General features: G+C 41.1%; 1 protein-coding gene across 2 annotated transcripts in view; it reads right to left on the reverse strand.

Annotated features, from left to right (window-relative positions):
• FGD5 (FYVE, RhoGEF and PH domain containing 5) overlaps positions 1-25,044 on the reverse strand; it is a 64,935-nt gene that overhangs the window by 39,454 nt on the left and 437 nt on the right. For both annotated transcript variants that reach the window (XM_030458371.1, XM_030458372.1), the window contains exon 2: positions 13,171-16,105. In XM_030458371.1, coding sequence (XP_030314231.1) covers positions 13,171-16,105 — 2,935 coding nt within the window. The remainder of the gene's footprint in view (positions 1-13,170; positions 16,106-25,044) is intronic.

Genomic DNA, 25,044 nt, shown 5'->3' on the forward strand with positions numbered 1-25,044 from the left:
GGTGCCCTGTGCATTTGTCGTGGCTGGGTGAAGGGCCAGGCAGCAGCACTGTTCCTCACCATTGTCTTCTCGTGTTTCGTATTAGTGTCTGCAGTTTCTTGGTGTGGGCAGCATCACTGCACTTCAGAAAGCCTGCCTAGCTACAAGAAAGAGGCCTCAGCACATGTGAAAACAAGAGCAGGGCAGATACAGGGAACAGCTCAGGGGGCCTATTAATGGCTTAGTCAGTCTCTCTCTCCTTACTTGGACAGTCTTTCTGCAACTTGTAATTATTTGCCCAAGTAGATGTGAAAATAAGTCCCTCCCTCTGTTTCTCTCTCTCACTGATAAATGACTGTATTATGTTAATATAAGAACACATTATGATTTGTGAAGAATGCTTAAGTATATTATTGTGGTAATCATTACGAATGGCAATATTCAAGGCTCATACAGTATCTAAACTTGAAATATTGCTGAACAGTTGCCTGGGCTGCATGCATTTATAGTAGGCCTTCAGTCCAGTGGCTCTGGTTTCTGTTTAAAGTGAAGTGCCAAAATGTTACAGGTCTCATTTGCACATGGGATGGGCACAGGCATGTTTGTGCTACCCTCTCCATCCTGTCCTTCTCCAGCCACTGCAGCAGCACTCAAGTCTTAACTTCTGAGACTGTTTTGTATTGTCATAGAGCTCCTACACAGTTCCTGATATCCAGCACGTGTTTGACTCCACTTCTATACAAGTCTGTGCTAAGCTCCTCAGTACAAGAGAGACATGGACATAGTGGAGGGAGTATCCCTTGCCTTTATTTCAGGTCACAAGCCCATCAGTTATTAGGCCAAACTCTGACTTTCTCAGGCAGTGACATCCTTATTGCAGAAAATTTAAATAATATTTAATGCAGTGATGGTAATTGGGAGAGGCAATGGGGTGCTGAATGATCCTCATGTATTAAAACTGATTGTTTTCTTGTATCCGTTTGTAAATTATTTTTTAAATTCATTTTGCAAAAGGAAGTGTCATTACTGAAGAAAATTAAAGTACTAAAGAAAATTAAAATTGGCATTTAAAGCCAATAAAAGAAAACACCAATTAGTGCAGCATGTGTTAGCCAGTGAGTTCCCTGTTACAGGACATCATTAAGGTAAATATTGCAGCTGAAGTCTGAAAAAGGCAGGAAAGAAATGATGCCTGCTAATAAAATAACATCATACGTAGCCTGACTAGGCAAGGTAACACTGAGCTAATCACATTTTATATACTCTGAGGGATAAGCTGTTTGCCAGTCAAGGCCAGAAAGGTGTTCTTCCTCATGCCATGAACATTTAAATATGAATTTCACTGTTTCTTGCATGGCTGTGGTGCAGGATACAGAAGAGGGGAACAGGATTTTTGGTCAGATGTTAAAGGTTTTACTCTGTTCTGAACAACTTTAGGGACAAAACTTCCACCCTCAACCACTGCACTTGGAAGTGCTCACAGAACAATGGTGCTGGTGCAAGTCTAGTTCTGGAAGGGGGTGCAGGCAGTGAGAACCGCACTGGGGAAGTCTAGTCCCTGTCTGGGGCAGTGTTAGAGGAGGGATAGGAAAAAGCCTGTCTGTGAGGTTTCATTAGCCATTTCCCAGATGTTTTGGGGTGGACGGGCTGCTCTTTCTTTAAGGCACCTGCACAAACCGACACATCCAATCTGTGTTTCCTGCATGTTTCACACACACCCTAGGGTGCACTGCTGTCTGCCAGCACCATTCCCTGAACAAGTGGCTTTATACTATTAGAAAATAAAGCAAGTAAGTAAGAGCTGGACATGACTGAAATCAAAACACGGCATCCTTGGGCCTCGGACAAGTGGCACACCCCCTCCCTGCTCTCTCAGGCACACTGCAGAGGAGGTAAGCTCTGCTGGCCTCAGCCTGTGCTGAGCCTGGCCCTCCGGCCCTTGTCTGCATTTCCTGTAAACAGGGAGCACTTCCTCCCCAGAGGTGACCTGGCAATGAACTAGCAAGGGCTGACGCTTGGCTGCACCGCACCCAACGCCCCACCATGCCAGAAGGTACAATGGGGCGGCTGATAATACATAATAGGTTATTAAAGGCAGCTCTGCTTTTATAGACTCCTTTGAGCACATTATTTACATCCCATGTCAGCCACCACAGAGGTTTTACCTTCATGCAATCATTAGCTTCACAAGCACCCCAAACTCTTCTGTCCCACGGTACCAGCAGTGTTTTTCCTTAAAGCATCAGCACAACACTTCCTTCTTATGATTCTCTTTTTTTTTTTTCTTTCCCTTGCTAAATCACAGATCATTTTCAGCATCTAAAACACAACTGCTCTGTCCATCTCCTTTGGGGCACAGTTCTGCCCTGGTTATTCATGGTGACTGGAAACTAAAAGGGATTTCACTGTTATAGTCCAGTCCTTAAGTCAAAGAAGAATGGGTACTCACAAGGTCATGCTGATGCTTAAAAGGAACAGAGTATTGTGTACAATCTTGTAGCCAAGGTGAGAAATCTACCTGGTATCACTAAACAGACATTTGCTCATGTTGCTGTTTTCTCCTGTGGGTGAGGGTTCTTTAGTGTAAGGCTCTAGGTTGCTTTCAAGCAGCCAAGCTGCCATTATTTTTGTGCAAAGAGATACACTGGAGGAGAACACCAACAATGGAAAATTTAAGCAGAGCTACTTTCCCAAGGAATTGCAATTTATCAAAAAAACCTGCAGATAATACGCTTCAGGGAAAGGTCTGCATAAATCATTCTGTGGGAGTTTCACAAATGGGGCATGGCAGAACAAAGGCGTGTTTGTAACATACTCTGGGCTTTCCTGGAGACACTTGGTATCTGTGGACTGGTTCCACTGTCTAACAAGCATAATAAAGTGTTTTAAAATTTAAAATAGGTAAGAAACTGGGTCCAGATAGGCTTTGTGGCTGCACAAGGAGGTTATTGACTACACTGAGCTACACCAAATTAGAATGTATTTACCTTCCTGTCCTTAGGTTTATACAATGCATCAGCTGCTCTATATTTTTGCGCATATATTCCTGAAACTCAGAGTATAGCTGGAACTAGCTTCTGATTCTAGAAGCAATCCTGGACTGAGATGTGAGTAGATGTCAGTTGGGCAAATGTGCTCATTACAGCAGCAAGTGAATCCTACTCATTATAGTCCTTTCAGAAGATCCAGCTTAGAATAATTCTTAAGTGACAATAGAAGTGTAAACTCAAAGGAGAATGCCAGCTTGGAAATCATGTCAGTGAAATGCAGAAACAAAACTGGAATCAGTCATATTTTGCTGCTGCCAGAATTTTTAGTGATCTTCTTTATTAATATAAATCTGAATTCTTGGCACAGCAGAACTGGTGGAAGATAGAGCACTTGGTTTTGTGCTGGGAAACATTCTTAGACTTTTTAAAGCTGTTTGGAGTTTTGTTGGGAAAATAATTAAAATTAGGTATTCCTAAAGCCTTTCAGATAACAGAGAAAAAGATACTTCCAAAGCAGGTAATGACATTATCCAGTTTTTTTGGCTTTCTTTGAAAAAAGTACATTTTTGTCTTAAGTTAGAAGAAGTGGCAGTAGCATACCACTAATACTTCACCAAGTATTGACAAAAAACCTGCTACCATACCCTGACAATATATTAATTTCTTGCTAGTACAGCCTTGCTTAGAAGCAAAGTTGCAAACACCTTGCATAATAATGAGTCCAACAAGAGAATTATCTCTAAGGATTAATACAGCATTACTGATTTCAATTTCATTCATGCATAAGTAGTAGTACAACAGTTGGTTATGCACATGGGGAGAGGTAAGGGCAGAACATGAAATTTTGGAAGTGGCATTAGGAACAGTAGTACACGGTGATTTGCAATTGCTATCTCCAAAGTGACACTTACAATGTACTGCATGCCTATTGATGCAGTAGCAGCATCACTCTTTCAGATCCAGTGGTACAAGAGTAACCAAGTGTTCTTTCTCCTTGTGGCTGGTATTTTAGGCATTGGGTTGTGAGAAATTTAATAAAATCTTAACACCCAGTGGTTACTGTTTTGAAGTGATCAGGAACCAGACCCAGAAGACAAGACTGGGATTTCTTTATCTTACGTGAGAGAATATAGGAATTTCCATTAAACTTTGTCAAGGCATGTTCACATGGAATGCTTTTGTTATTTTTATTCCCTTCTGGAAAGGTTGCAGCTCACTCTGTTTTCAGGTGCCAACCTGAATTATTGGGGCAGTCACATCATAGATAGCTGTTCAGACCCTCATAAGTACAAATCAACAGATGAGCATCTGGCACAGTATAATTTTCTCATCCAGATTCCATTTAGATAGTCACTTCACTGATGATTACACACTTACAGTGTTTTTTGTACTGTGAGTTCTGGATTCAGTGAGAAAACAATGATATGTTTCTCAAAATCTGACTGATGACATTGCACGTATAGAAAAGGGACTAGGGTTATGTTACTGATTATTCTTTATTTATTTTTGGCATTGTAACCTAGTCACTTAAACTTGGAACCAGAGTCTTTGTGTTCTATTTTCATTTTATTATGAGTTCTTTATTCCATCCTTCCATGGAAAATATTCACAGTAAGTTCAGTATGATGAACACCTGCCTTGCAGGACTCTTCGGATGGAAGGGGAGTTGCTTTATCACTTGCTTTATCAACACCATGAAGCCAGGTCTTGGAACAAGCCAGGATCCTACCAGTGAAGCTAGGATCAGAGGGAAACCTGTCTAGATAATGACAGTAATATTCCCTATTAAAAACCAAAACCAGAACAAAGTATTTTTGGACAGTGAGACTTCAAATGTCTTACTGCTGTCAGCATTACAACTGTTTCTGTTGCTTAGAGTCACAGAGGAGTTTGTATAGATTATACAGCCTTCCTTGTTAACGAGCAAAATGTCCTTCACTCTTGAGGTCCATTTTCATAGATGGTGAGCCCTGGCCTAAATCTCTCCCTCAGAGACTCTCTGAAGCAGTGGTATATTTACTAAACATGTCTTAGCTGCATGCCAACCTCCCCAGCATAATTTTGCTACTAAGAAAGAGCTGGAGAGTTTTATTTAGATAGCAGATCCCTCAAAACACAGGCTGAAAACTGAGCTGTCTGTTGCTCTCAGGCCAGCATATGCTTGTCCTGTCATTTGGTTATGGTGTAGGAAAACATGAAAAAATGAAATTATCTTTTCCCTGCATCACTGCAATAATTCCTTGTGGTGCTGGTGCTGCTAGGTTCTGTGACCTCAGGCAGCACTAGGAAGATTGCGTCCAGAATGCTCTTCTCCCCCTCACAAAGACCACCCCTGAACAAAGCATGCCCATTCTTTGGGGCTGTAAAGCTTCTGAGCTCTCCTGCAAGCTTGGTGTGCATAAATACCTCCCTATCAGAAGGGCAGGGAGGTATGGCAGCTTTTCCTATCAGTTTTCAGAGAGATCTGAGAGGAACTGACACTACTAAGTAAGAAACCTCTTTATCTTCATGGTTGTCCTTCCAGCAGGGATTCCCTTTGGACTTAAAAGCACATAAAGGATTTGAGACTCAGCTACCTGGCAGCCTTACCAGGAAAATGGATGGAGCTCCTGAAATGCTAAAATAATCAAGACCTTGAGGGAAACATCAAGTGTACTGAACTATCAGCGAAGTATTTTCAGGAGAGAAACAGAACTCTGTGGCTCTCCTATGGCGTCATTTTCTGTTCCCAGGTTAAAATTAGAGCTGGCTGCCTTTTGCTTGGCTGAGGCTTTTTTAGTTTAAAAATGAGGTTTGGCATGATTTAAAAAATTACAAAGATTTGTGACGTTTGGCTGTGATTAACGTATGAAATAATTCTCCCCTCCCTCCCCCCAAAATTCAGGAAAATCACAGCCATCTTAATTCAGCAGTTTTTTTGTTTTGTTGGTTTTGGGGTTTTTTTAATAACTTGGAAATGGAAAGATCAGAAAAAATGTTGGGAACTAGGGTTCCTCTTTTTTTTCCTTTGGACTTTCATTGAATTAGGCACACACATTTTATTTCTCACCCAGCTACCAAAGTAATGTTTTTCCTTAGAACTGAAATCAAATGCCATGATAAATTATTTGTTCAGCACGCTTTAGAGGACTTTTTACATTTCTGTCATCCTATTATATGCTACTCTCACTGTGGCTTTTCACCCTGAGTGTATCCACTGTGATTTGGTTTTATTTTGCTGCCATTTTTGGAGTTTTTAAGCCTGACAATGTGAAAGCAGAAAGGTTAAAGGAAAGTTTTTGAGGTGCTCAGTTTTAGCTCACATATTATCCTTATCTATTTATGGACCACAAGATTTGACTTCAAAGGTTATAATTGTACTGCATGCAGTCCATTACTTCTGAAAGCATGTTTGCTAAGAAAAAGACCTCCCTGCACTCCTTCTAGACAACTCTCAGAACTTGGGTGGCAGTCTGACACCTGAAATATAAGAAGGTCAAGCAGCCTCACTTATATCAGAAATGACAAACTAGCTGTTCTTGAATAGGTCCACCTGCCTGGGGGACCCATCAGAAATGTAGTGGGTTAATACCGGAGGTTTTTTCCCGAATTTACTAAACGTATTACAGACATAAGAACAAACTGCCCACAGACTGAAGAGATGGTGAGTTTTGGACATCTGAGAACGGCTGAATGGACAGTGCTGAGCTGATCCAAGCAACTACCACCTGTCTCAGTTGATGAACATCTAGCTCTATTTCCTCTGAGAAGTCTGAGGGACATTCTTGTGATACTTATAAAGCTGGTGCAGCTTGAGTTAGTCAAAGCACCAAAAGATGTTCTCTGATGATAGGGCTAAATCTGCTGGCTCTAGGCCCTGGAGGATAGCATCTGATTATCCTGCCAATAAGTCTAGTGAAAGGATCCTTTTATAAGCTCTTTATAAGCAGTCTTGGCAAAGCAGACAGGCTTCTTAAATATGTTCTTCCATCCATTAAGTCTAGTAGGTTGATTAAGATAAAATTATTTGTTGTATGCCATTGAACAGCAAATCTTTAACATTATTTTTACTTTAACCCCCCTTGGGTGCTGTAAAAGAAGAATTCTTGTAGACTAATTTACAACATGCTATCTGTTACAAATAACATCACTGGGTAGCACAACAAACTGTAAATGACTAGATTAGGATTTCATTTAAAATGCAATAGTGCTCTGTTGCTTTTGTTACAGATCTGATCTAGAGCTGCACCCCCTACCACTGAGCAGTGGATTCTGGAGTGGCTGTAACTGGCAGAACTGTAATGGGCAATCTCTCATTCAATAAATCTTATCAGTAAGGCTCGGGTGGGGGTGGGAGAACATTCACTGACAGTAAATGAACTGACAGTTTCAAAGGGGATGCATCTTCCAATCTGCAGTTTCTTCACCCTGACCACAGTACTTGGGTTTCTCTCTGTGGTGCTAGGAATGCTAAATCACACCAATATCAATTCTGTGCCCTTTGAACTACATCTAGAGCAAATCTGCAATACACAGCAGACTCTCTCCTCGTGTAGTCCCACTGAACTATATTTCTGATTCATATAATGGAAACAGAGAAGACAAAGAAGTCTGCGTGGGTTTATAAGCCCTCAGGTCATGAAGATGGCCACATTTACACAGTCCTCCTTCTCTGCTCTGTAATTTGATCAGAAAAGTGGCTGTCAAGAGTGGAGGCTGCTAATAAAACCAGCATATGCTGAGGATCCAGGAGAATTTCCTGGCAGGTATATGGAACTGTCATTCCTCAGAAACAAAGACATGGCTGGATCAAGCATGTTGAGGCTGAGCAGTGGTTGAGGCTCTGCTGCAATCTGTGTGTGCAGGGTGGTGTAATGCAAAGATGTGTTGGGTGAGCACATTGCCTCCCTGACTACCTACACTGTCTCCTCACACCTGCACCCCCATCATGAATCAGGAATAACTGCTCCATGGAATAAGGAAACAGGAGAAGAGTCATGGAGCTGCTGTAAGGTTGATACCATCTATTAAAATGTCTCCTAGTCCTCCTTCAGTATCAGTATGACATCACTGATACTGTCCAGAGACACTTCTCAGAGGTACTTGTTTGAAAACCTCTGCCATCAAAGAGAATTGCTGCTCTGGAAAGACCCCTCTAATGCCTGAAAATGCAAGGTGAAGCATGCTGTATGCCCAGACCTGAGCAGCTTAGACTTATCTCCTGCAGACTGCTCCCTGTCTCTTAAGAAGCTGGAAGCCTTGCATTAACCACTATCACCTTCTAATTCCCTGTGGCAGTTCAGACAATACTCAAGTAAACAGAAATGAGTCATGACTCATGTCAGAGATGGATGTGGCTACTGTCAAGAATTTCAATGGGCTGTGAACAGCCTCAAGTCAGGGTACACTACTGGGATCCTTTGCTCTGCAGTGAGCTTACAAAATGTTCTTACAAATTTATGCTGCAAAGTGCAACAGCACCTGCAAAGGTTCTGAGGTTTTCTATTGTGTTCACAAGGTCACAAGTGAAAAGGTCTCTTTTCCTGGTCTTTAATATGTAATCCCTGGCTCTCCTTCCCTCCCCTGTTACAGCATTTTTATGGGACTTCCTCCCATTTACAGGTTCCAGACTGCAGCATGTGTTCTACATATATGTATAAGCTTAAAAAATAATTTATCTTTCTTTTAAAAAAATTCTCACAGTGCCTATGAGCACCATGTTTCTCCTTGGCTTAATAGCTGTCAGCAGAATTCCATTTAAGGACCCATAAATGTCTTTAAGGGACTGGAGGCACTTAGTAGACCATTAAGGAAAGTCCCTCTCTTATAAAGCTTTCCATCAGTGCTACAGGTGCATGCTAGATTAGTATAGGCACAGAGCAGGGGTTTACAGGGCAGATAACCAGGAACAGAGTGGGACCAGCAGCCAGGATTTGTTTCTCCGAGAAAGCGGAAAGTGCAAAGGATGGGTAACATCTTTCCCAAAAGAACTACCTGAAATCTAGGCTGAATCTATAGCTCACGGTATAACTTCCTGCCCAGGTATAGAGAGCCTGCTTTGCCTAGACATGTCTCCAGGTTTAGGCTAGAGTTAACTTGTTAGAGTTTAACCATAGGCAAAACCTCCACACCAGCATCCAGCTCACAGACTGTGGAGACTTAGTGTCTGTGGAGGAATAACCAGCCGAAGGGCCAAGCTCAGCTGCTCATAACTGCATTCAAACAGCCAGCAATTAGCATCTCTATGTTAATCTTTTGACATCGATAACCTTTGAGACCGTTTTGTGTTTAGATGCTGGCACTGTTGTATCAGTCTCTAAGCACCTGTGTGTTCCTGCTTCAGTTTGGCTAAATGACAGGAAAGGTATCACCTGCTTAACACAAATAAACCATGTTTTTTTTTCCTGACTTCTCCATCTTCTTGAAGAAGCACATGGATTGGGAGTGAAACACATTTAAAAAAAAATAGGTTATTGAAGAGGTGATCAGCTTTCTTGATTGTACTAAAGCTGAGAAGCATCAGATAGGTGCTGTGTATCTTGAAAAGCAGTAGAAAGTCAGAGCCTTGAGAAATAATTAATTTTACAGGCATGAGACTGCAATTTTCAAGACTTATTACCACGAGCCCGGGTGTAATTGCACAGGGCACTGGAATCCCTACATTGTCTTAAAGAATTCACTTGAGAGTCGAAGTCTTAAGCAAGTCCTGCTGCTGGTTAAGCACAAAAATCAGAAGTTCTTCCAGCATATATCAATGATCATTTTATGTAGAAGGATATAGGAATGTAAAGGTAACAGCAACATCATCTTCCAGCTCATTTCTTATGAATATCAAGCACCTCAGTGGGATTAGCTGTGGAACTGCAGGTATACCCTTTTTTTACCTTTCTTCTCCCTATTTTCTTTCCTCTCTGGGTTTTAGCATTTTAGCAAAAAGGATTGAGATTTATCAAACATAGTAAATCCAAATAATGGACTATTAAGTAGAATGCAAAAAGGGGAAAAGAAATTCTGAGAACACCCAACCTGTGCCATCTTCCTGACCTCACCTAAACCCTTATAAAAGACTCTCTCCTAAAAGCACTGGAAATGATACTGTGGTAGACTATGAAATGAGTATTTGAGGTAGCTCTGTCATCCTCTTAGTGTTTATCTCACTGCTGTACACATGGCTGATGCTCTGAACATCAAACTGAGTTAGTGAAGCTATTCTAAGATTTGTGCTAGGATACTTAAATTCTAACTCACCAAGATGTGATGAAAATTGAGACAGTAACTTTGGTGAAATTGCTCTGACACAGCTGTTGAGGGTCAAGGCAGTGATACAGGTGACAGTGTACTATCCTAGAGCTGTCTTTTGTTCACAACCTGAACAACTGGTTTGTTTCTTTTCACTTTGTAATACAGTTCTTTAGAGAAAAGGATCTACAAAGTGACATTTCAGAAGAAAATGAAAATTAAGGCTATGGGGAAACATCAGGGGAATTTTGCCCAATTCCACTTATATGCCAGTATATCTACACTGTACAGAGAGCTAATGATGACCTATATTGTCATACACCCACAGCAGAGTTTAATTATTAATAACAGATAGTTAAATTGTGGTGATACACAATAACTGCCCTTTGGGGGCAATATTCCCAGTTCTGTTCTGGCAATGGTAATTCTAAGTTATATTTCTATAACACTTTTGTTATTGGACTTTTTCTATAAATGTGATTCCTGATTAGAAATTATTAATTTAAATCTATACCACATGGTCTTTCCTTTCAAGCAAGAAAATTAAGCAGTGAATCTTCTCATCTGTCAATTTCTGTAAGCCCCACCCCAACTTCTGCCTAGTCATACACAGTAGTGGAGGTTCCTGGATTATTATAATCCTTTATAGCAGTCTCGCTTTCTTTCCCTGAAATACAAGAAAAGACTTGTACTTGGCCTTTCATCAAAACAGTAGCAATTCCATAATTCATTAGCAGTTGCTAAATACACTGCAGGTGAATGCACCAGTCCATCGGCTCAAGTCTCACCTATTGCCAGGGTTTAATCCAACACACTTGTACTCTCAAATGGTACCAGAAAAACCCTAGGATACGAGCAGGCTGGAGTACAAAGTAATCTTTATTCCTGTGTGGTTGTGGTAGAGCTTTGTTTGATAGTATTCATGTAGAAAGGTTAAATCCACTGAGAGACATTTTAGGTGGAACTCTTGTAGCTGGAAATAAAATATCTATGTCTATACATCATGTATGCTGAATCTATACACATATCTACACATGTATGCATGTATAAATAGGTTCACGTACATGTATGTATTGTACAATGTACTTTATGACTAGACTACACACTGTTCCTCCAAGTACATTGTGCCATTGAATGTGTATTACCCATTTACATTTCATCAAAAGCTTTTCAGGCATGTCTTTGTCCAAAACATCCTGACAAATGCAGCAAATAATAGCCATCTCAGCAGCAATGTATGTGTAGCGCTGTTTGCCTGATGGTCTTCCCCTCCACCACAGTTATCTTGATAAAGGGGTTGTTCAGGAGCCTGGCCTTCATTTCTCCCCCAGCAGCATGAAATGCGTGCACAACAGGCAGCAGGCTTTAAAAACTGTGTTCACGCCTTGACCTTGAGACTTCCTGAACCAGTTTGGATTGGCTCTCCCTCCTTCGAAACAACGGGCTTCCACAGGAAGTTCATAGATGGGCCCAAGTCACAGCAATTGACGTAGTTTTAATATTTTTAACTTGGTTCATCAAGAACTACCTACAATGGGCGGTGTTTCATGGACACAATGAACTGGCCAGCTTTTCCAACAGCAAATGTCAGGGTGCTGGGCACCAGGCAAACCAATGAAAGCTGAGTGAATAATGGGGCCCAGGTAGCAGCTTCTGCTGAGCACTGCCCAGGGATGGAGCTGCGTGCCTTGCCAAGCTGCACTGTATCCCACCATGTCCCAGTGTCAGCACCATTGGAGCTCCCAGCACTAGGAAGCCAACGTCGTCAGAGAGCTAAACCTCAGCCTGTGTCCTAGACCCCTCAGCTTCAGGCTCAGTTGAAGGACTGATGCAACCTCCTTCCTTCATGTGGTACTCAGCTCTCCCACCCCTGCTAGTTCTCACCTTTTGAAAAGAAAGTACTGTACATTATTCTTGTCATAGAAATGGTTTGCAAGACTCATCCAGTGCTGTTTAAGAAAAGTTCTTTTATGCTCCAAGTCTGAAAATAGCAAGATAGATGTGTGAAATGCCCATGTTTTCTTCATTCACATTGACAGGGAGAGGACCAGAAAAAATAAATGTAGCAAAGAAACAGGAGTATTAAAATCTTTAGAAGGGCAATGGTGGATGAAAATGGACACAAAAACCTTGCTTTTAAGATGTTCTGCACACAACTCGACCAAATGCAGCCGCGTTCAAGACAGTCCTTTTCATTCGTTTGCTTTGCACCTTGTTTTCTCATTACCTTTTTAAGATGAAGTTAACGGAAAACACTCTTCTTAACATCTCTGCACTACACCAAAATTCAAAGGTCCTAAGTGCACTGCTTGTACATAAGAATAAAAAGGACATTTTCTTGTTAAAAATAATCTCATGAAATGGGTTGAGACTTGGTTATTGTTAGCAGTGCATATGATTTCAGAAAGGACTTTATAAATCATCATCTCTGTCAGAGTGGTAACAATAGGCTCGAAAGCAACTTTTAAAATTGTCTAGTCTGATTAGTTCATTATAAGTCTATACCTAACTGATATACTTTGAAAGATAAATTCTATATATGTTGTAGCTTTGAGAAATTGACAGGAATGAAAAAAATGAAGCAGAACCCCTTCCAGCAAACAGACTGTCTTTTCATTCAGTCAAAAAGTCAGAAACCTCTTTCTTACTGAAGAACAAAGTAAGCTCTTCCCACTCCCACAAGCCACAAAAATTAAACCCATTGGATAAACCAAATTTTTTTAAATATCCTTCGGTTTGTATCTGTAAACCATCGGACCAAGATCCACTGGACTTGATACTATACATTTACAAGGCAGAGTTTCTTTAGTGTCTTTTTTTTTTCACTAATAAAGGCTTATGTTTTATTCCTTCAATCTTTCTTAGTAAGCATGTCCTGAGGGGGGTTATAAGCCACGGAGGATCTGCCTATGATACCTAGTAGGGGACACCTTGCCTGGCTGGCCAAGGCTAGCAGGTCTTACACAGTAATTTGTTACAGTACCTTTCTGTTTCCTGGTCTGTGGTTTGCTGCTTGTTCTCAAAGCCAGTGAAGCTGCTCATGTCCACATAGCCATCATTCTCATTAGCAGCAGATAATGCCCTGCTGGGATCTTCAAAAAACTCAGTAAATGTTCCTGCTCTGGTGGATCTTCTAGGAGGAATTTGTATGTTTTCATAGTCAGAGCTCATAGCAGGAATGTTCTCATAGTCAGATGTGTCAGCATTGGGAAAAGAAATGGACCTAGGTTTTGTTAATGGGAGTGGCATGAAAGGAGGTCTGGACCGGTCTTCGAAGGACTCTACCCTTGACACGCTCCTGCTGAAGGACTTGGGTGTTCCTTTTCTTTTACCATCCTTATAGAAAAGAATAGCTGAGGGAGACTCAGCTGCACGGAGCTTCCCCACATGTGATTTTAGTTGAGGTGAGCTACTGAGGCTCCTTCTGTCCAGGTCCACCAGCCTTGGAGGCCCATGATAGCTAGACTCAGATGAGGACCTTGAAGAGGAAACATTAACATCTATGTGGACTTTACTTTCAGTTTTCTTCTTGAATTTTAGAGTGAGGAACCTCTTAAAGGAAGATTTCTTTTTCTTGGAATACTTATCAGGTGAGTCATTCTCTATCAAAAGGGAGGGGGAACTTTTAGTGATTGGCTTTTTGGTGATGTAGGCAAGTTCAAAAGGAGGTGGTATATCAACAACTGAGGATGGGGTTGACAAGCCACATGATGAAAGATGATTTCTCTGGGAAAAACTACCTGAGGAACCATTAACACAAGGCAAAGACAAGTTGTCTTCTGTCCTTTTTATTCTACCATCATCCAGTACACAGCCATCACTTTCTCTGTTAACAGAGACAGGTATCTCTCTCCCTTCAACAGAGTAAGATCGAGGATATAAAATAAAACGTCTTGACTTGGTTGGTAATGCCCTGTTGGCTTCCACTGGTTTTCCTTCCAGTGAAAAAAAGTTATTGCTTAAATGCTCTGTCCCAGGGCCATTGTGTGAAGATGTTGAATCAGCTTCAGGTCCAGTTTCTTCTGGAACTGTTTCTGGGACATAGCCCGGCATTTTCCCAGAGAGTGACCGTGTTCTAGTGACAGTGCTTTTACAATCAGTGGGCAGCAAGTTGTTTTCACCATACATGCCTAATTCATCCCTTTTACTGTGATCAGCTCCTAAATCAGTCTGCCAATCATAAGCAATTTCATTTTCTGCAGGAAGCACATAAGGATCATCTAGAGAATCCCTGCTAGTTTCTCTTTCCTTTGATTCTTCAGGTACAATGACCACTTCAGGGACTGATAGATTTTTATGCAAGACATGTTTGATGCCAGTTTCTACATTAATTTTGCCATGCTTATAGACTTCTAATTCTTCCTCAAGTGGTACCTGTTGAGGCGGACTTGGGATGCTTTTGCTGAGGCTGTTGCCTTCCACCTCACCGTCTCCAAGTTCCAGCTCATCTGACTTAGAGGTTTCCACAGTACTTTCACTAAGCTCTTCAACAGTCTCATCTTCCAGCTCTGGCTCTATCCCTTGACTACTAGGTAAACTCTCAGAAATCACATCGTCTTCCAGAGAGGCCCCTTCTTTTTGAAGATTCTCAAGAACCCATGAACGTTCCAAGGGTTTTTCCTCACCACATTCATTCTCATAAGCAGCAATTTGACAGCTGTCTTCCATATTCTCTGCATTCACAGCTTCCTCTTCGCCTTCCTCAGAGTCTCTGCTTGCTTCACAGGCTACCTCTGTCTTCTCCTCACCTCTCCTCTCTGTGATCTGGCAGCTTTCACTGGTATCTGAATTCTTGTGATCATCTGGATCTGCTTCCTCCTCTTCAGCTGCTGTTTGAGGGCTGGACTCTCCCAAACAATTTTCAATATTGGGTTCATCTTCACATGGTCCTAAGTCAAAACCTGTTTCTTTGCTGATCTCCTTGGGCAACATGACAGGGCTTGCACAGTTTGTTTCTAACTCGCCTTCTATGTTCAAATCAAGGTCTGCATGTGCACTGTGGTCACCATCATGTGCAAAACACCCATGTCCCTTCTCTAAAATCCCTGGCAGTTCCTCCTCCTCCATCCCTGCCTTCTCACAATTTGGGACTGATTCATCTGTGGGCAGTGGCATTACAATGGTATCTTCGCAGATGTCACCTATTACTTCCTCATCTGTATTCAAAATGATACTGCTTTCAGTCTTACAATCACTCCTGTCCTTAACCAGTTCCAGGTTATCAGAAGTTTCCTCATTGTTTTTTGTTTCAGTACAATCAGCAACATGCTCATCTTCACCTAAATTCTTGGAAGCATCATCATCTCCATCAGGGGCATCTGAGGACTCATCATAAGGTTCTTCAGACAGGTCATAGTCTCTGGTTGACTCTTCAGAGTCTGGTTCCATTGGTTCAGCAATATCTGAAGCGTTATGGAGTTTATCTTCAGTGACTTCTCGATTTCTGGTATCCTCGTCATTAGCGGTGTTATCCTTTGCCTTCTCTACCCCTTCTGAAGTTTCTGAGACTTCATTTTCCAGAGAGGAATCGAGGTTCTGATCATGCTCATGTTCCAAGTCATTACAGTCCTTACTGGTCAGCTGAGCTTCAGGAAAGACAATGTATTCATTACTGGATTCAGAGTCTGGGCAGTCAGCGTTGCATTGGTTTCTTTCATACAGCTCTCCATCAAGACATACCACTTTGCCATTTGAGCATTTATTTAAGTTATTGTTGGTATAAACACTGGATTTGCCCTCAGTGTCAGCTGGGAATTTTGGCTTTGGGGCAATAGGTGGTTTGGGACCCCTAGACATAGAGTTTGGGTTGTGAAGAATATCAGCCCTTGGCAGTGAAGGAGAAAATTTGGAGGCAGCTACTGGAGAAAGATGACTGATGATAATCTTTGGTTTTGGTGCTAGTGGTGGCTTTGTGATTTCTGGAGAAAAGAGAGAAGAGCCATGTTAGTCACATTGGTTTCTTAGTAAAGCCAGTAAAATTATATCCAGCAAAATATATACAGTAGGTTTTATCTTATAGTAGTGACTGCTGGTGCAGGAGTCCAGCAACAAATGCTATGAGATCCAAAGAAGCAAAGCCCATGCACTGTGCTGCCATGTGGGACAGTAGCTGTTCCTGGGAACATCACCTGAGGTCAAGACTGTACTGAACTGAACCAGGTGCAGCCCTACCACACTTGGGAAGAGAAAGATGTAAAGCTGCAGAGGCAAGGTTGTATCCTACACAGACACCCACAGGCAGGTATCCTACACAGACACCCACACCTTCTATACTATTTCAGTATGTAGTTTGTAGGATTTCAGCATTGAACAAAATTAGTTGTACCAACGGATCAATATTTAACTCAATTCAGCCACGCTGAAGTGAACACTTGGTGCACAGACACACCCTCTTCCCATCTGCTATTACCGTAGTAACAAAACACAGAGTTACATTCTGTTTTTCAGACAACATACTCATGACGGATAAGATGGTTTGCTGCTAGTTGGGCTAATACTTTACACTGGTTACACAGCAGAGCTATAGAGCACTGAATTAAATACACCCAAAAATGTGAAGAGAGCTACTGGTTTAAACTTAAATTCAGTTTTCAGTGTACAGCTTCCTCAGTCCTTTAGTAAAAAGATCCTTCATCTTCCTGTTAATGCCAGGACTCCTTGGAGGGACAATCTTCCCTTCTATTTTAAATTATATTTAAAAGGAAATTATCTTGCAAAATAAGGCCAGCCAGCGTCTCTAGACTATTTCTAGTGGAAGTGCTGACAAAAGTGTAAGGAGTTCAAGCAGATTGACAATACGTATTGACATATATTAAGTCATATATGGCCAGTGTTCTCACAGTACAGTTTACAGCCATTTCCAGCTGTCTTAGCCCTGAAATCATTATTCTTTAAATAACTACATGAAATGCTGAAAGGCTGCATAAATAGGCAACACTAGGGATCTTCCCTCAGGAGATTTCAGATGAGATTAAATATGTGGTGTGAAGAATCGAGCACACCAGATGGTCCCAGATGGTAAAAAGTGAAGAGATGGGGCTGCTCTTACTGTTTCCTAGCCATCACTAGGCAAATACATGGATAATAATTTAATTACTAGTTAATTAGTTAGGTAATTACTATTTAATTAATCAGAAATCATGGAAAAAGGGGAGCTCTCCATTACACCATGAGAGAAGGTGAATTATGGGAAGCTTAGGGAAAAAGAGGCAGGGAGACCTGAATGTTCACCCGTGTCTGGTACTAGAGTATGTACTCTAGTTTCACTGTATCCACTGCTGCTTTCAGCTGCAGGGCATCTAATTCTTGAGATCACACCATGGGTAGCTAATCTTTTTCTCTGGATTATTTTGGAAACATAATGTGCCAAATGGTTCCCAGTTGCAGCCAGCAGCAAGTCTGCAGAAGTTTAAGGTTGCCAGAGTGCTGAAAACTTTTGCCAGTTAAAAACAGGGAGAGAGTAGAAGTGGATTGTGAGTGTGTTGTAAGCCTGTCTCCCCAGTTAGATCTACCTTCTGGATTTTTAAATAGTTAATGCAATGACTAAGCATCCTAAACTAAACTTCTGGTAGGATAATGCACAAAGTGTTACTAGCTAAAATTACACCTTTCCTAACAGAAATAATCAATGGACCCCTTACCACCATACTAAGGTGTTTTTAGGCCTAACTCCAAGGAAGAACGATCACTTAGAAGGTATTGCACTACTCCTGCACTGTCTGGCTTTTCCTAGAATTGTCTATCCAAGAGCAGGACACAAATACACCTACTCAAGAAGTATACTGTGCTTCAAGAAAGCTGGGTCCTCTCACTACACAAGAGTGTGTAGTCAGAAGGCAAAGGGAAATGGTTTAAAACTTGAAGAGGGGAGATTTAAGTTAGACATTAGAAAAAAAGTTTTTCCTGTGAGGGTGGTTAGACACTGGAACAGGTTGCCCAAGGAAGCTGTGGCTGCCCCTCCCTGGAAATGTTCAGACTCAGGTTGGATGGAGCCTTGAGCAACCTGGTTTAGTGAAAAGTGTCTCTGGCCATGCAGGGGGGTTGGAACTAGATGATCTTTAAGGTCCCTTACAGCCCAAACCATTATGATTCTACTCTGTTCTGGGATGTGACAAGGCTTGAGCATAGTCTCTGCATTCTGAACCTTGGTTTTATCCGATGAAGTGTCTCTGCTGAAATACTGAGTAAGAAGAATAAGCCTGGACTGTAGAGAATACCAGGATCTCCCAAGCTTTGTCTTATAAACAAATATGAAATAAAATAATGTAATGGACTAATTTCCTTTATGTAAAGTAACCACACAAACAACTGCTATATAAAAAAAAATACCTTGAAGACAGTTTCTTGCATTCCCTCCAGAGATAATTTGCTACAGCAAAAGAAATCAAGTAATCTTGGGATCTTCCTTCTGCTACCTTCAATAACATTGCCAGGGGATCTTACAGTAATGTACTCTGTTCACACTATGTTAGTAACAGCCATTGGTAATGTCCTACGCTTACCCACTTGTGCCAGCTACTGGTCACTACTGATTCCTTCCATAGAAAATTCTTTTTTTTTTTTTTTTTTTTTTTTTTTTTTTTTTTTGGTGGTGGTGGGGGGGAGGAGAAGTAGGATGGGGGAAGGCAGTGGGAAGAGTACAACTGTTTGTTTAAAAAGTAACCCAAACAATTACTAAAAAGAATAGACCACTGTTTGCCTTTTATCACCACGAATTCTTTCTGCTTCAGTTTCTGCTTCCTTTGCTGTCTGAGCTACTTGAAAGGTTCTGGCTGTAATTTCTAAATGGAAACAAAACAACATTGCACCATAAGCAATGTGTATGTGAACAAATAACTATGCATGTTTATTTTAGGATGTGTTTTATGTTTGAGGCACACCCACCTTGTGCTTAAAAGGAACTCTTGGGCAATAGGATTTTCTTAAGCCTGCTCCTCCCCTTATTGTTCGATGCTTCCTTGTACTGACAAGGACCACTTCCTCTCCTTACCCACCTTCCTTCAGGCAAACTTGCATTTCAGCATTGTTTCATTCCTGCTATTGCCCATATTAAATTACATTACTCTTCTCCTCTCTAAGGTGCTAAGCAGTGAACAGAAGCCTAGCAGCTCTCCTGGAATGGCAATCAACTCATCAGCCTTCACTGTTTAAGTATTTCTTTGAAAAAATAAACATTTTTTAGTGGTGTACTGCCCGAAACACTGCAACTGCCAACTTTCAAATGTTTTTGAGATTTAGGAGTAAGTCTAGAATTTAATTAAGGCTTTTAAGAGACCATATCTAACACCCACAGCCCATAGCAGCTGGTTTTGGGATGAAGACCTATTTAAACACTATAAAGCTTCACATTTACAGAGATATTTGCAGATGTGTCCCAGGCTGGTGGTCTTTGATGGTGGCCCAAGAAATTACTTAGCTCCACAGTGCCGACACCAGTTCCAGCCTTGACTGCTGCCACAGTCCAGTTCAGGTATATTTTAAGATGCCAAGAGTAGCTTTTTCTGAGAAGTGAACTTCTGTGGCCCTGTGTTTGATTCATGCCCTTATCATTAGGTCAGCTCAGACATATGCTGAAATGGGAAAGACTGAGGACAGAGAACAGAAATGCACTGCATAGTTCAGAGATCTGCAGGGCTTTTGTATCGAAATGACAATGCAGGTGGAGGGACCACATGCAACAGTGGGATGAGACTGCACCAAACCTAGAATCAAAGTGAAAAACAATGTATACCAGTCCTGTGTATCCATGCTTAAGTCTAGAAAAGAGGCATTAACATCCACAGAGAAACAGAAGGTAAGAGGGAGAATTTTCAGGCAAGGGCATCAGAAAGTATTGTTCATCTCTGATCAGGAGTTGTATAATTCCACTCAGATGTATCAGAATAAAGTTAAAAATTGTCTTCTTGAAAGGTTTGGTATGAAGTCAGTAAAAGGTTGCTATAGATCTTACTATTATCCTTGTCTTATTCCTATAGTGAATTGCTAATTTTAAAAACAAAGCCAGTTAGTTCCAGTTAGTGCTGCCTGCCTTTTAAACCCAGCATTTGTTACTGTTTCTTCCACTGTTTTTAAGACCCTGGTATTATTCAGTGTTTCTCCAGGGAAGACATACTCATCTTCATCTCCAAACATTCTTCATTCTTGTTGGTAAACAAAACAAATTAATTATTTAATCCTTGCAGTTGAGCAATGTCACCTTTAGTAAAGTTTTTTCTATTGAAATTTTTCTTAAGCTTTTCAAATTTTCCAGTAGCAGCTACAAAATACATAGGGCACCACACCTATAGGAAGAATTCTACAGTGGGTGCTGCTGCTGCTGCCTACAGAACTCAGTCATTTCATGGATGAAGTTTGCAGTATTCTCCATTAGATTGTTACTGTATCAGCTTAACTTGCTTGTCCATGGTGACCTCTAAATTGTTCCCAGGGCTGTGTTGCCTGCTCGTTGCCTCTAAACTGAGCTTTACATACTGTTAAGTGTAGTTTGTTTGAATGGATCCAATGTAAAGATTCAGATCTGTTAAAATAACTAATAACTGCTTTGTTATATACCTTTTGCCAGTCTTAACATCATAAAGTGGACACTGTAATCTGATACTTTACTACTTGCTTTCCTACCAAGGAAAATATTGGACACTGTCAACATAAACCTGGTCCCAGCACTGCGTACCACCACTTGATAATGTTACAGACTTAATGACTAAAGAGATTCACTACTGCCAGTAAGCCAGTCCTCCATCTAATTAACCTCCACTTTATGTCTGTTGTATAAATGCTTTTCTCTATCAGAATGCACTGCTAAAATACGACACAGACATCAGTGCATGGCTTTGCATCTATACAGGTGCTTTTATCAATTAAATCTGTAACTTTCCAAAGACTGGAATCCAGTTCCCCATTTAAAGCAAGCCAAGTCCCACTATTAAGGAAATAATAATAATAAAGCAACCTTAAGAATAGCAGTAAATACCAGAATTGGTTTACATGTCACTTGCTTAAACACTATTATAGACAGAAAAATTATTTGCATCAGGAAGGACAGAAGCTGCTTCATGGTGGCATTTCTATTTTATGAACTAGGCAATGACAGGAAAACAAAGAACTTGCCCTGTACCAGCAGCCATCATGCTCATGCTCTGTTTCACTTAAGAGCATACCAGTGCTAAGAACTCATTCCCATTGACATGAACCTCTGCCAACTGCTAAAAAAACCCAGAAGCGCATGAAAACAGTGTGACTTTCACAGGTAGAAGCTTCAGCTACCAAAACAACACCAACTTCCTACAAAGCAGGACAGAGAGGAAATTCTGTAACTGTTGAAAACATGGGTTTATATTTTGACCATGGTGTTTACTCCCAGAGGAAAAAAATATTCTGAGAGGACAGTTGAGAGAGCTTCCTATCAATAAACACCTGGGACAGCAGATGAGGACTGGGTTTGGACCTGGCCAGAACATGGACACCAGCCACTGTAGACATACTGTCAGGAATGTAAGGCAAGCCAAGTACCGTCTCCTGAGAACTTCTTCATTACATTTCCAGCACAGAAAGCTGTAGGTTTCAAGTATTAGTTACAATTCTACCTGTTGTCAGAGTCAGACAGGGTGTGTTCAAGCTGCCTAGGTAGAGAAGCCATTTTAATGTAATTCTGATCTGTGTAACCTGCTTCAGTAGGTTAGAGATTAAATAGATGAGGTAGCATGATTTACAAGGGAAGTTTCCCTTTGAGGGGTTCATCTCATAAAACAACAGTGCTGCCACTGGTAGGATCCCAGGATGTAATGTTAATAACTGAGATATCATTACTTTTGCAATATTCACTGCAAAAGTAGTTCTGTTTGTTTCATGGCATCTAAATGCATAACTTATTTCACAGTGTCTTGATTAAAGTTTGAAATGAAAAATGTTGAGTAAAAAATAAAAACAGTTGCATAGGAGTCACTTGAAATTGAAAAAGTATCTAGAGCAGGGTTTTCTGTTCATGCCAGAGTGCAAATCTTCCTTTCAGATGGGACCTCAGTCCAGATTTAGGTGTAAACTCTCACTTTGACTTGAACAGGAATTAGATGCTTAGGTGTCTTCTAAAAACTGGCACTGTAGGCACTTGAGATCTGAGGTCCTGTTTGAAGCTGGTGAGTCACTGGCTTTTTAATGCCTCACACATTTATGAAAATTATTTCAGTTTCTGCATTCTGATACTTTAGAAAAACATCTATCCACTCTTACCATTCTATAAATGTGCGATCAAAAGTATTCCATTTATAGCAAGAAGGCTTAGTGAGTGCGCAGACAGACCTATAGAGTCAGTAATAACCATCCCATGGGAATTCTGTCTTTTTACAAATCTTAATTGAAATATTAACAGTTGGACTGCTAGAGCACATCCCCATTCTGCAGAAATAAATCACTGTTCCATACAGCTACTGGAATCCATCCTCTATTATTAGATCAATGTATTATGTCGCTAGGATAGATCAACAGCTTAAAAAATCTCTTGCTATACAATTCTCTTTGTAGCCATCTGTAAATATAATGCAACCACAAAACATCCTGCAAAGAAATACTTCTGGGGAAGGGGAAGAATCGATCTACAGACAACACAATCAGAAAAGAAGGAAAGACCAAAAAAATCTGAATCCTAAAAATTCTTCAGCATTTTCACCTTTTCTAGCAGAGACACAAGTCTTGATAGGGCTGGGGGACCTAACTATGAAAAACCACATCTACTTGACAATTAAATAATCGTTGTTCTAAACTACTGGCATGTATTTCTTTCTAATGGAAGTGTAAGTGTTTTGGTTGTGATTTCACAGCATTTCACAACAGGAAGTTCAAACTGCAGCAGACAGCATATATTCACCTGTTGGTTTATATACTGCTCACTAGGAGCCAAAGAAGCTGTTGTTTAAAATTCTCTCACAGGTACATCTATCTGGCAGCTTTTCCTGTATTACTTTCAGAAGCTGCTGAATGAATGTATATTCTGCTTACATCTCTGAGCAATATGGAGTCTAATATCTGTAAAATTCTTCCTACAGGCAGCATAATTTCAGCACTTGGGAAACAAATCAGGACTTGGAGGCTGGAAGGTCCTGTGTGTGAGGCTGGAAGACAGGGGTCTGTCTCTTACCACAGATTTCCTGTGACCTTGGGTGGATTGCTTCATCTCTCTTTTCATATCAGTTCCACATCTTTGAGGATAATCTGTATCTCCCTTCCTGTTTTCTGGCTGCTGCTGTTATTTTAATTTCTGTGGGATCAAGATCAAGGCTGCCGTATATGTCTGCACATAGGACTCCGCTCTGTTGTGCTGTCTATTAGTCAGTGTATTACGAAGATTGCTAAAGCTGTTCCCTCAGTTGTGCCAGTCAATAAATGGCTCTCTCCTTCAGATTCAGTAGGAAGTGCTGCTTTGCACTGATGGGAGAGACATTCCTTGCATTGTGTGAATGTACAAAACAAAGGCTGAGAAGGGATATGAGCACTCTATAAATACAACCTAGAGGTAAACACCAGAGGAGGAAAAGAACTATTTTTAAGCAAAAGGACAATGTAATCACATGAATAAATGGTGTTGAATCTGTCCTGGAAACTATAAGAACTACAAATGGTAAGAGCTCTCAGTTTTGCAAGAGGATAGCAGGAGAGACACCAAAAATGTTTTAAGATACAATTTAATGAATTACTAAAAGGAGTAATATGATCTTGTGTTCTGTAACAATAGGTACTGCTTTGGCTAATGGAAGTAGTTTCATTCAGTCCTAGATTTCAGAAAAATCAAGACTGCTAGTAAAATTTAAGGGGATAGATTTGATATTCCTTACACTGCACTTCCCTTACAACAGGATCAGATTAGAGATGGTCTGTTTTAAATAATGGAGAGATGAAGAAAGAGGTTTGAACATCATGGCTAAAGCAGTTTTTGGCTGACTTACTCAAATTCAAATGTTTGTCTCTTGGGAAGGACACAGTCCTGTCCAGAACGGATCCAAAAATGGAGTGGAAGTGTCACCAGTTTTTGTGTAGGAGGGTTGTCTGCCTTCCCACTTCAAGGAGAAAGAGAACCTTTTACTTTAAACTCTGAGTAGTGGTATAACATGATGGTACCACAACAGAGGGTTGCGTTTGATCTAAAAGATCCTTTCCAGTCCTGTGTTCCTGGGGTTTGGCAAACAATGATTCACACTTTCCCAACACATGACAGCCGGTCAGATCTCTGGGCTTCAGGATGTACACATGTAAGTGAGGTGCCCAGCACCTTTCACCTTCTGGAACTTGAAGACAATGATATATTTTAGGGGTAACAAAAAGGAATTGTTTCTCTTCCTCTTTAATTCTAGATGCAGCATTAGTTCTTTATAAATAATTCCAGAGTTAGTAATAACTGCTTCCTGGACTGTTTGCATTTTTTTATGCATGTGCCTTGTCCCTGAAAGCGCTGGTGGAAAATTTAAAGTTTTCCCCAATTTTTCAATGACTTCTTTTAACATGGTGCTGTCTTTGATATCAGTTCCCTTCTCATCCTGTCTTTCTCACCTTCCCAGTTTCCATCAAGGAAAAATTAGGGGAAACTGAGAGAAGGAAGAAGGAAGGGTTTATTGGAGAGAAAATTGCCAAGAACATTACTGCCCCAAGCCCAGACTTTCGGAAAGTAAGTCACATAAATTTCCCGGGGTTTTTGTGAGTGTGTCTGGAGGCAAAACGGGCGCGGAGCCGCGTCCCTGGGCAGCCGCAGCCTCCCCGACCTGCCAAGCCCCGTTCTCCCCGACCCCCGCTTCGGTCGGGCTCGCTGCCTGGCTCCGTCCCGGCGGGGCTGGCGATGGGGCCGGCACAGCCCCGCGAGAGGGTGTCCCGCGGG

This window comes from Calypte anna, chromosome 12 (genome assembly GCF_003957555.1).
Source record: "Calypte anna isolate BGI_N300 chromosome 12, bCalAnn1_v1.p, whole genome shotgun sequence".
NCBI lineage: Eukaryota > Metazoa > Chordata > Aves > Apodiformes > Trochilidae > Calypte > Calypte anna.